The sequence below is a fragment of the Polypterus senegalus genome, chromosome 7, assembly GCF_016835505.1.
Source record: "Polypterus senegalus isolate Bchr_013 chromosome 7, ASM1683550v1, whole genome shotgun sequence".
Classification (NCBI taxonomy): domain Eukaryota; kingdom Metazoa; phylum Chordata; class Cladistia; order Polypteriformes; family Polypteridae; genus Polypterus; species Polypterus senegalus.
In genome coordinates this window covers 33,908,975-33,921,812 of record NC_053160.1, presented here as the reverse complement: position 1 = coordinate 33,921,812, position 12,838 = coordinate 33,908,975, and the positions used below count along the sequence as shown (strand labels likewise).

Genomic DNA, 12,838 nt, shown 5'->3' with positions numbered 1-12,838 from the left:
CTTTTGTTTTGTAAATGTGTCGATCAGCACAAGCAGAAAGCAGACTGCTATCCCATCCCCCCACCGCCGCAGCTCAACTAGGGCAAAAAGTTCTGCCAGCTCAAGTCTCTTTATATGTGTGTGAGGTGTCTGGAGTTGTATAGGGTAAATAATAAATTGTTATTTGGAACACATGCATTTCATATGTGTTCCGTGTCTACAACAATCTGGGTAAATGTAGGATGACAGGAAATACTTTAGGAATTCTAAAGTTAATTCCCAATGGTTAAGCCCTTCGCTTACACACACACACACACACACAGAGTTATAATAACTATAAAATTGGCAAATTGTGCACCCCCACATGAAGATGCTGCTTGCTTAAATATAAGTCATAAGGAACATATGTATGGTCTATAAAATGTAATGACATACTCCTGTAAGTCTCTTGATTTCCATGCCATAGCAAAGTTTACACAAGTGTAATAATTTTGCAATGACCCCATAAATCTAGTTTTGACCGCATTAATGTAGCACTCAGGCAAAGCTGTATTTCTTGTCACATGGTAAATGGAATGTCAAAGCTGCCTGCCCTTTGAGGAGATTAAACCTATTGAAGCTGATAGGTTTATTTTTTTCCTATTCATTTTAGGTAGAAATTACTCAACCATTTCATTCATCATTTGAGTAAATCTATTAGTTTTAAGATTTGTCATTGGCAATTGATATAAATATTCTACTTACTATGGTTTTACGTAAGAGTACTTTTGCTAGAAAGCCTGCATAAATATTAATGAAATTTATGATTTTAACCATAACATGTATCTTGATCAGTCTGCTAGTTAGAAAGTTAAATGTACACAGGGTGTAACATTCAAATACATTCTTGGATTTAGTTATTCATTTTCAAAGTTTGAACATTTAAATTTTTTATTTACTATATAAAATATATATATCACAAATTTTGGAACAATGAATCATATCTCAAATTAACAGTAACAATAGAATGTAAATACACTTATTAGCAGAATACATCAATGATTTTTAATATTAATTTACAATTTTATGATGTTTGACTTGTGGTAGCTGAAATAGCTTTCATAGATGAGTAATGTAAAAATTTAATTTGTTGTACTGTTCTTAGTTTTTGTTTGTGTATGGTTTTATGAGTATTTGTAATTCTTATTTCTCCAACATAAAATTTTTGACAGAAGTACTTGAAAGAGGTAAAATCTGTTATGAAGTCTCAACTGTTGGGTGCAATGGACCATAATGCATAGTGAATCATTGTGGGTCTTTCCTGATAAATTTCAGTGTTCAAGAAATGTTGAATTATTATAATCTGCAGATGATGCAAATATGAAGTTGTTTTTGCAGAATATACTGCAGACGTTAAATATGTTTATTCCCTGATGTGCATGATAGCTTATGGAACTACGCATACAGAGATTCTTTCCTCTTTCATTCATTTCATTATTAGTTAAGTGACTTTGCCTCTTTAATAATATTATGGTTATTAAGATTATTTAACTTACTTGGGACAACAGGCAGCAGAAGAAGTGAGCTGGTATTGCAGAGGTTCATGCAAGTTGTTGATGTGACTGTGGGATAAACCCACATATCCAGTTCTACTGCCTTTTCAGTAATTTGTGTCTGTTTTGCTTTAAGGAGCAACTATTGGATATATACTGCAAAACAGGAAAATTTACAAAATATGCAAGGTGAAATAACCTTTCTTAAAATTAATTTTGAAAAAGTAAATTATTCAGTAATTTAAGTTGCACAGAATTTTTGCATTTTTTTTTAAGATGAACAATTTTGAAATTTTTAAAATAATTTGTTCAGTATTGTCTATTTGACATATCTCAATGAGAACTCAAACTTTCTTTCCTGGAGAATACATATACCAAATTGCAACAAAATTGGTTCACTGGGAACTGAATTACTTTATGTTGACAGACAAACAGACATGACAACAGTATGTGCTTTATACTGTACATTACATGTGAGCACACCAGATAATAAATTAAACAAGTGCTTTATTTTATTTAATATTAAATGTGGGAGTCTAGAATATTCCAAATCTTCATATTCTTACTTGAGTAGTATAATTTCTGAAATGTAATTTTACTCTTGCATCCATTTACTTACGTTAAGTAGTCTCTGAAGTAGTATAAAATCCTCAGATTGAAAGGCCATTTATTTGCTGGCTGCATCATATTATATTTGCTTTCAATGGATGTGGCCATGCATGCAATATTAGAGCATGTAATTATTTTTCAATTTATGACTGTCTTTGAAACTCTCCATTTCATTTAAGAAAGTGGTATGCTATTTAAAACATTTTAAAAAGCAAACCTACAATTTTAGTTTATAGGCTTATAACCCTACATAGAATGTCTTTTAGCTGTCATCTTTCTTCTGTCTTAATCTGTGTATAGGCATATAGTGGCTGGATGACAGTTATTTTAATTATGCATCTTTTACACCATTTATGCAGTTTCAAATGTAATGCAGTGGTCTCCCAAGTTTTTCCTCAGCCTGTTATACATTAGTAAGTAATTCTTTAGGAACTGTAGCTGGTATATTCAGAGCCAAGTACAAAACAGGCAGATGTACAAAATTCCCCACACTGATCAGGTTTTATATTAACTGAGAAGTTAACATTATTGCACAATTAACTAATGAATAGCATATTTGGGATGTTTCTGTTAAGCTTGTTAATTGCATGCACCTGACGCGATCATATTGTGTAGATCCCCCCCTCTCTGCTGTAGCTGGTGTGCATCTGTAGCCATATTTTAATATGAAGAGGTATGCTTGGGAACAGTTTCTTGTAATGAATCCTTTGAGTTTGTTGAGTTCTGGACAATGGGAAATCAGATTTTCCTAGGTATCAGGAAACAATTAATATGTAATCATGTAGCTACAGATTAAGTGTAACTGTTTAGTTAATGATTACCTTATGAAAGATTGTTAGTAGATAAACTTATTTTATTTTTTATATATATTACTCCAATATTATTTTTCTTACATTGGAAAGTTTACAGATGCTTAACACATTTGCAGTGTATTGTATTAAATAGTTTATACCATTAATATGCTTCTGTGCTATTAATGTCCTAGGATGGTTTAAGTCACTTCTTTTGTGTGTTTGTGGTTTGATTTGATTTCATTATTTTGATGCAGCTGATTAACTTTATGTTTGTTTTTCTTACTTGGGTCCAAAGGGGAGTTTACTGTTTTTTTTCCCATTGTGTGCGTATAAAGTCATTGTTTTGTATAGATTGTAAGCAGTTTTCTGTGTAGTCTCGATGTGCTGTGAGAATAGCACACCTCTTTGTTAAATTCTGTAACCTGTCTGTGTAGCGCTTATATAGAATAGTGTAAAAAGTCTATACCAAAACGCCAAGGTAAACATTTTCAGTAATATGTTATCCTATGTCTCTCAAGGATATCTTGTCACTTGTTTTTTTTCTTTTCAGTCGATTTACAGCATATAGTTACTAAAAAGAGATGATTTTTAACTGTTAAAAATAACAAAAATCTTACGTAAGCATCTAAATAAATGTCTAAGGACAGTCAAAGCATTCAGTATATTAGTATATCATGTATATCACACATGTATTTTTGCATTAATCTAGTTTTGATCAGTGTTCTAGCAATCAAATAGTGGTTTGCCAGCTCTTGACTTACTTTGCATAAGGCACTGAAAATAAAGCATGTTTGTATGCACACATAAGTTGACCTTTGTGTTCAGGCTCAGCATCCAAGCATCAGGACTGATCATTTGTTTTGACAGCAGAATTAATTGAGGCTAAAACAGTCGAAATTCCACATGTATCAAGCTGTTCATTAGAAATTGCACTCAGGCCTCAGTGCTGTCAAAAAAATAACCTCTTCTACTATGATTAAATAGCAGAATGATGGCTGGTCCAGTGCTTTTGAGAGAGAGGTTGAATAAACTTTCTACTGCAGAAACAATTCCAAAGTGACACACTGCAAGGGGGGTCAGAATGTGCATTGATATCCAGCAGAGCTGTCAACTGGCTCAGAGCCAGGCACGCAAATCCTTAGTCGCTCCAAGCACCATGTGAAGCATATGCAATTAAAAAAAATGTCCTTCTTTCATGCACAATTTCGTGCCTTTCAACAAAATTTCTCATTTAATTGTCAACTTGCACTTTATATAAGGTAGAAGGTAGAGCTGACTAGTTTACATGTATGTGTGTGAATTTGTGTGTGTTTACATATAATATGTATGTGTGTGTATGCGCGCGCAAATGTACATATGTACACATGTATGTTTTAGTCATATAAAACTGCTTGTCTGTATACATTGGTTTTAATATAGTGGCAGTTAATAATACTTAGAACAGAGAATTAAGATGAAAACCTCAATATTCAGCAGTTGATGTTTTTGTACAAAGACTATTTGGTGTTTGAACATTATTTTTTATGTTGTTCATGAGTATATTAATGAATTATTCCAGGTATTTTTACAGTAGAATTTACATCAGAAACTGTGAAACTATTTGCAGGGTTTGTGGGAAGAAATACAAAGGTCTCATTTTGTATGGGAGAGAGGCACTGTACATTTCCTTGCATCATGCACTTCACTTGATGATGCCTGTCTCTTGTGCTTATTGCCCTAGAATAGCTCTTTGAACAATGCATTAATTCTACATTTCACTATGATTCTCAAGGGGAGCCATATTGAGCTGATGTTGTATTCTTTTTCCAGTACAGAAGTCAGTTTAATTTTTTCAGGTCAGTTTATAAATGAAGAATGTTGCCTTAGGCCTATGTGTTTGTCTTACCAGAAACTCTACCATTTGCTGAATAATTTCTTCTGCTTGTATGATGAAAATTATGTAGTAGTGGGATTAGCAATTTTTCCTCTTTCTTATTAATAGGTAGGCTTAAAATAATTATGTTTTTGTTCTTATATCTCATGTGCACAATGGGATACCATCAAGTGGTATATTTTAACCCTGCTTCTAAGTATCGAACTGCTTTTTGGTTTCAGACATGCAGATATATTTAAAAGTTTAGAAACCACATAATGCATAACCCAGTTTAAACATCCACCCAACACAAGCTAATTGATAGAAGGTCCTTGTTGAATTCTGAATTCACCTCTTGGGGAGCCAGTGCCTGTCTTGACGGCAGTGTGTGCAAAGCAGGAACCAGTTCTAGACAAGGAGCTGATTCATCAATGGGCCCACTCACGCAAACACCCACATTCACATAGGTGCGAATGCCGACCTACATTGTTGTCATGCAAATTGTGATATTTTTTACAAAGTTGTTAATTTGTACTTGAGTGTTATTTATACCATGTTTTAGTTAGCACTTATTTAATATAGTAAGTCTACTGTTTACATAACTACATAAGAATAAGCCATTCAGTCCAGCATAGTTCACAAATCTGTATTAAAATAACTTTTGGAAAATATTATTCAGCTGAATTTTGAAAAGTCTCCAATATACTATCATTTCTTCCATATACGTGGTTCTTGATGCATAAAAAAGCTTACAACATTTTGTGTGAAATGCAGCTTTGACCCATCTGTGCCCTTTGAACTCATTTTTATGTAACAGCTGGAAATTACCATATTATTTGCCTTCATAATTTATAACACTTTTTTCTTGGCTCCTCTTAATCTCCACTTTCATCACATTAAATTTTTTCTGTTTCATAGCTTATACCCCTAGGTTCTGGAATTAGTGTAGTTGCTCTTTTCTGGACTTTCTCAAGTTTTTTTGTAATAAAAAAACCTGCAAACAATATTCCAGATGAGCTCTCAGAATATATTTGTTTAAACTTTGTAGACTTGCAGAAAGATGTAGATTTGTCATATATGTAGTGTGTCATGTAATCTAACATACAATTTCCATTCTTTTAACATATCTACCCTTTCGGAATGTGGACAGTGATGAGTTCACTATGATTCCTTATTCCTTCTCATAATGTTCACATTTGAGCTTTGGTAGTAATTAAAAACATTAGTTACAGTAGATAGCAAAATTATAAACCTGCATAAAGCACAATCTGACAGGTCTGAGGGGTTATGAAGTTCAAATGATTTCTGCTTTTGAATTTTTAGCAATAATAGCAGTATAGATTAATGTAATAATGACAATTTTTCCATCAGCAAACATTGCTAAATTACTTGGTTCACCTAATACATTTTTCATTAGCTTAAATTGTGCACCATTGCAATTTTTTGATTTGTAATTATTTATTTTTCATATATGCAATTAAAATGTTTACATTTGTTTTCTTAAAATGTTTTTACATTTTAATGATCATGAAAATGAATGTCAATTATGTAGCAATGAATGATTTAGATAGTTTTAACATTTTATTTAAAACCATTCTTGTTTTTTCACTAGTGAAGTTTGATTGTCCTGTGGTACAATAAAGTGAATCTCGAGGTCACAGCATCCTGTAGTTCTAAAACGTTTAATGACAAGCTGTGAAACTAGGTTACTGCTCCTTGTAATCCCTCATATTACATGATAAATTCATTAGAAGGTCAATATGTTTTGTAGGCTGGGAAAATGGAACTAGCATAAAAACTGATGTTTTATAATCACTCTCTTTCATGTTCTGTATAGGACCCATTGAGTTTGAAGAATGCAACACAGCTAACGCAGTAGAAGGTATGTACAATTTGTATGAAATGGTATTTCATTTCTACTGTACACGCATGCTGACTTCTGTTTACAGCATATATATCTAAGTCTGAACTGCTAAATTTCAATTATTGTTAAGTTTTCTTGTTTTGGTAATTCATTTACTCATCTTTGGTTAATATTGTTTATCATTATGCTCTGCTTCTGCACAATTAACAAGGAAAAAATAGCATAAAGTACACATTAAGGTCATCATTACATCACTACACTGATCATCTCTTTCAACCTCTGAAAGGTTAATATATACAATATCCTACCAAGACATTAGGATGCCTCTGTGGTGGCAGGAAACTACAAACCGGATTCCAAAAAAGTTGGGACACTAAACAAATTGTGAATAAATACTGAATACAATGATGTGGAGATGGCAAATGTCAATATTTTATTTGTAATAGAACGTAGATGACAGATCAAACGTTTAATCCGAGTAAATGTATCATTTTAAAAGGAAAAATATGTTGATTCAAAATTTCACGGTGTCAACAAATCCCAAAAAAGTTGGGACAAGTAGCAATAAGAGGCTGGAAAAAGTAAATTTGAGCATAACGAAGAGCTGGAAAACCAATAAACACTAATTAGGTCAATTGGCAACATGATTGGGTATAAAAAGAGCTTCTCAGGGTGGCAGTGTCTCTCAGAAGCCAAGATGGGTAGAGGATCACCAATTCCCACAATGTTGCGCAGAAAGATAGTGGAGCAATATCAGAAAGGTGTTACCCAGCGAAAAATTGCAAAGACTTTGCATCTATCATCATCAACTGTGCATAACATCATCCGAAGATTCAGAGAATCTGGAACAATCTCTGTGCGTAAGGGTCAAGGCCGTAAAACCATACTGGATGGCTGTGATCTCCGGGCCCTTAAACAGTACTGCACCACAAACAGGAATGCTACTGTAAAGGAAATCACAGAATGGGCTCAGGAATACTTCCAGAAACCATTGTCAGTGAACACAATACACCGTGCCATCCGCCGTTGCCAGCTGAAACTCTACAGTGCAAAGAAGAAGCCATTTCTAAGCAAGATCCACAAGCTCAGGTGTTGTCACTGGGCCAGGGATCATTTAAAATAAAGTGTGGCAAAATGGAAGACTGTTCTGTGGTCAGACGAGTCACGATTCAAAGTTCTTTTTGGAAATCTGGGACGCCATGTCATCCGGACCAAAGAGGACAAGGACAACCCAAGTTGTTATCAACGCTCAGTTCAGAAGCCTTCATCTCTGATGGTATGGGGTTGCATGAGTGCGTGTGGCATGGGCAGCTTGCATGTCTGGAAAGGCACCATCAATGCAGAAAAATATATTCAGGTTCTAGAACAACATATGCTCCCATCCAGACGTCATCTCTTTCAGGGAAGACCCTGCATTTTTCAACAAGATATGATTTATGTTCTATTCTGAATAAAATATTAGAAGTTGGCACCTCCACATCATTGCATTCAGTTTTTATTCACGATTTGTATAGTGTCCCAACTTTTTTGGAATCCGGTTTGTAGGTTTGTGGAATGTGGAATTCCTCAGTTAGGTCTGAAATAATTTTGAACATGCATACTGCAAAATAAGTACATGAAAAGAGCCCGGAGAACCTAATTGGATTTAGCTTGGATTAATTTTCAAGAATACTATTGTACAAAAATTACAAAGGTTTAATGGTTGCCAATGTCTTCAAAAAACATTTAGGTACATCCATAACAATGAATGTTAGAAGGCAAGTTGTGAGAGTCTCTTCTCATTATGGTGTTGTAAAGGAAGATAAAGTAATCCTGGTCTCGGATTGTTGTAGTGGCTGTAGGCTTTTGCTCAAACCAGCTTCATAATTTGGTGTCAATTTTGCATTTAATTGACCTCTTTGTTTAATCTGACAATACACACTAGCTGTCAACTGTCTTCACAGTTAATAATATTGTTTTTATTAGGAATTGAGTGGTTTGGATACTACTCGGCCTATTTTATTCTTTTTGTCATAGAAAAGTAAAGTATATGCAGGAAATTGTAACAGGTACAAGGGGCAACATATTTAATTAAAATGCTAAAAAAAAAAAAATTGAGGAAATTGATTAGAACAAATGATGATTTGATAACCCTACCCTAGAAAATAATGTTGGCACTGTATATCCATAGGCAATTAAGTATTTCTTTAACAGAAACCAAACAGTATGATGTGAATTTCCATAGTCTATGAGGGTGTACTGAAAAAAGTGAGAGGTGGCAAATTTGTACAACTGTAAACTCACACAGCTTTCTGTTTCAGACAGTTGCTATGGAGAAAAGTACAGGCATTTAATTTAGTGGGTACAAAAATGACAAGGAGGTTCCACTGCATATTTTAATGTCATTAGCTTCACATTTTGGGCCTTGTGATAACATGCATGCTGCTTTTTAAATGCCCGTGAATACTTTGCCTCCAGCGCCAGAGATGTCCATATTGAACTGGAAGATAAACCAATTGATACGGTGTATAGATGGATTTAGAAAAAAGATATTTTACTGATGTTAGAAAATTAATGGAAACTTATGAACACGTTTTAAACATAAAGATGTCCTATCACTAAATGTGCTTTTTGTTGGTGTATTAGCATCTTAAAGATAATATCTTGTATGTGAACCAACTCTTTTAAAAATTATTATTATTAATCATCTTCTTCTTTCGGCTGCTCCTGTTTGGAGTTGCCCCAGCGGATCATTTCTTTCATATCTTTCTGTCTTCTGCATCTTGTTCTGTTATACCCATCACCTGCATGTCCTCTCTCACCACATCCATAAACCTTTTTTTAGGCCTTCCTCTTTTTCTCTTCCCTGGCAGCTCTATCCTTAGCATCCATCTCCCAATATACTCAACATCTCTCCTCTGCACACGTCCAAACCAACCCAATCTCACCTCTCTGACTTTGTCTCCCAACCATCCAACATGAGCCGACCCTCTAATGTACTCATTTCTAATCATATCCATCCTCGTCACACCCAGTGCAAATCTTAGCATCTTTAACTGTGCTACCTCCAACTCTGCCTCCTGCTTTCTGGTCAGTGCCACTGTGTCCAACCCATATACCATAGCTGGTCTCACTACCGTCCTGTAGACCTTCCCTTTCACTCTTGCTGATATCCGTCTGTCCACAGATCACTCCTGACACTCTTCTCCACCCATACCACCCTACCTGCACTCTCTTTTTCACCTCTCTTCCACAGTCCCCATTACTCTGTACTGTTGATCCCAATTGTTTAAACTCATCCGCCTTTGCCAACTCTACTCCTTGCATCCTCACCATTCCACTGACCTCCCTTTCATTTACATACATGTATTCTGTCTTGTTCCTACTGACTTTCATTCCTCTCCTCTCTAGAGCATATCTCCACCTCTCCACGGTCTCCTCAACCTGCTCCCTACTATCGCTACAGATCACAATGTCATCAGCAAACATCATAGTCCACGAGGACTCCTGTCTGATCTCGTCTGTCATCCTGTCCATCACCATTGCAAATAAGAAAGGGCTCAGAGCCCATCCCTGATGTAATCCCACTCCTACCACAGACCTCACCACTGTCACACTTCCCTTGTACATATCCTGTACAACTCTTGACATACTTCTCTGCCACTCCCGACTTCCTCATACAATACCACAACTCCTCTCGAGGCACCCTTTCATATGCTTTCTCCAGGTCCACAAAGACGCAAGTCGACTCCTTCTGGCCTTCTCTAAACTTCTCCATCAACACACTCTGAGCAAACATTGCATCTGTGGTGCTCTTTCTTGGCATGAAACCATACTGCTGCTCACTAATCATCACCTCACTTCTTAACCTAGCTTCCACTACTCTTTCCCATAACTTTATGCTGTGGCTCATCAATTTTATCCCCCTGTAGTTACTACAGTCCTGCACATCCCCCTTATTCTTAAATATCGGCACCAGTACACTTCTCCACTCCTCAGGCATCCTCTCACTTTCCAAGATTCCATTAAACAATCTGATTAAAAACTCCACTGCCATCTCTCCTAAACACCTCCATGCTTCCACAGGTATGTCATCTGGACCAACGGCTTTTCCATTCTTCATCCTCTTCATAGCTGTCCTAACTTCCTCCTTGGTAATCCGTTGTACTTCCCGATTCACTATCTCCACATCATCCAACCTCTTCATTCATAAGCCTCTCAAAGTACTCTTTCCATCTGTTCAACACACAATCCTCGCTTGTGAGTACGTTTCCATCTTTATCCTTTATCACCCTAACCTGCTGCACATTTTTCCCAGCTCGGTCCCTCTATCTAGCCATTTGCTACAGGTCCTTTTCTCCCTCCTTAGTGTCCAACCTCTCATACAACTCATCATACACCTTTTCTTTAGCATTTGCCACCTCTCTCTTCACCTTGCACTTTTTATCTCCTTGTACTCTTGTCTACTTTCTGCATCTCTCTGACTATCCCACTTCTAATTTGCCATCCTCTTCCTCTGTATTCTCTCCTGTACTTCCCCATTCCATCACAAAGTTTCCTTTTCCTCTTTCCTCTGTCCAGATGTCATGCCAAGCACCCGTCTTGCTGTCACCCTTACTACATCTGCTGTAATTTCTCAACTGTCTGGTAATTCTTCACTACCACCCAGTGCCTGTCCCTAAACTCAACCTTGCAGTCTTCCTTTTTCAAATTCCACCATTTGATCCTTGGCTCTGCCCTCACTGTCTTCCTCTTCTTGATCTCCAACGTCATCCTACAGACCACCATCCTATGCTGCTTAACTACACTTTCCCCTGCCACCACTTTGCAGATTTCAATCTCCTTCAGATTGACTCTTCTGCATAGGATGTAATCTACCTATTTTCCTCCACTCTTGTACGTCACCCTATGTTACTCCCTCTTCTTAAAATACGTATTCACCACAGCCATGTCCATCCTTTTGGCAAAATCCACTATCCTCTGACCTTCTTCATTTCTCTCCTTGACACCATACCTACCCATCACCTCCTTGTCTCCTCTGTACCCTTCACCAACATGTCCATTGAAATCTGCTCCAATAACCATTTTCTGTCTCTTGGGTACACTGTTCACCACTCACTCCAAAAATCTTCTTTCTCAACCATTGCACACCCAACTTGCGGGGCATATGCACTAACAACATTCATCATCACACCTCCAATTTCCAGCTTCATAATCATTACTCTGTGTGACACTTTTTTCCCCTCCAAAACACTCTTGACATACTGTTCCTTCAAAATAATCCCTACTCCATTTCTCCTCCTATCTACACCATAATAGAACAATTTGAATCCAACTCCGATCCACCTGGCCTTACTCCCCTTCAATTTAGTCTCTTGCATTCACAATATATCAACCTTCCTTCTCTGCATCGGCTAACTCTCTTACCAGTCATACTGCCAACATTCAAAGTTCCTACCATCAGTTCCACTCTCTTTACCTTCCTTCTCTCCTCCTGCCTCCAGAAACGTCTCCCCCCTCTTCTTCTCCTTCTTCTTCTTTGGCCAACAGTAGCCCAATTTCCACAAGCACCCTGTTGACTAACAGTACTGGTGGCGGTTGTTACCCTGGGGCTCGACCGATCCGTATGGAAATTTGTATTGTTGTCCGCATTTTGATTTTTGGCAAAATTTTACACCGGATGCCCTTCCTGACGTAACCCTCCCCAATTATCAGGGCTTGGGACCGGCACAAAGAAACACACTGGTTTGTGCATCTCCTGTGGCTGGGTTAAAAATTATTATTATTAATAATAATAATACATTTTATTTATGTAGCACCTTTCCCATGCCTAAGTTGCTATTAAAAAATTAAAATTTAAAAAACTATTACCTAAGTTTTCAGATTGATGGATGAATCAATGCTGGCTCCAGCCCACTGAAACTGCTGTGGGTTAATCTGGTTAGACAGTGTATTCATATTTAAAACCAGTGATTTGAGAAAGGGAGAGGGAACAAGAAAAAGTCATGTCTTGTCCTTGTTTCCTTGGCAGTGACATAATTATAAGAGAAAGAAGATGCACTTTCATCAGTTCAAGCTAGAGAGGTGAATACCTGTTATTAAACCCATTTGAATTAAAGCATTAATAAGTTTGCAGTTTTATCGGTATCCGGCAAAACTGTCTGGTAGACTGAATTAAAGTGTGATTTGAACTTTTGGTCATACCATCTACTCCAGAGTCCAAATTAAG

At 36.5% G+C, this 12,838-nt stretch overlaps 1 protein-coding gene across 5 annotated transcripts in view; it reads left to right on the top strand.

Annotated features, from left to right (window-relative positions):
* fcho2 (FCH and mu domain containing endocytic adaptor 2) overlaps positions 1-12,838 on the top strand; it is a 167,256-nt gene that overhangs the window by 98,882 nt on the left and 55,536 nt on the right. For all 5 annotated transcript variants that reach the window (XM_039758460.1, XM_039758462.1, XM_039758461.1 and 2 more), the window contains exon 9: positions 6,604-6,648. In XM_039758460.1, coding sequence (XP_039614394.1) covers positions 6,604-6,648 — 45 coding nt within the window. The remainder of the gene's footprint in view (positions 1-6,603; positions 6,649-12,838) is intronic.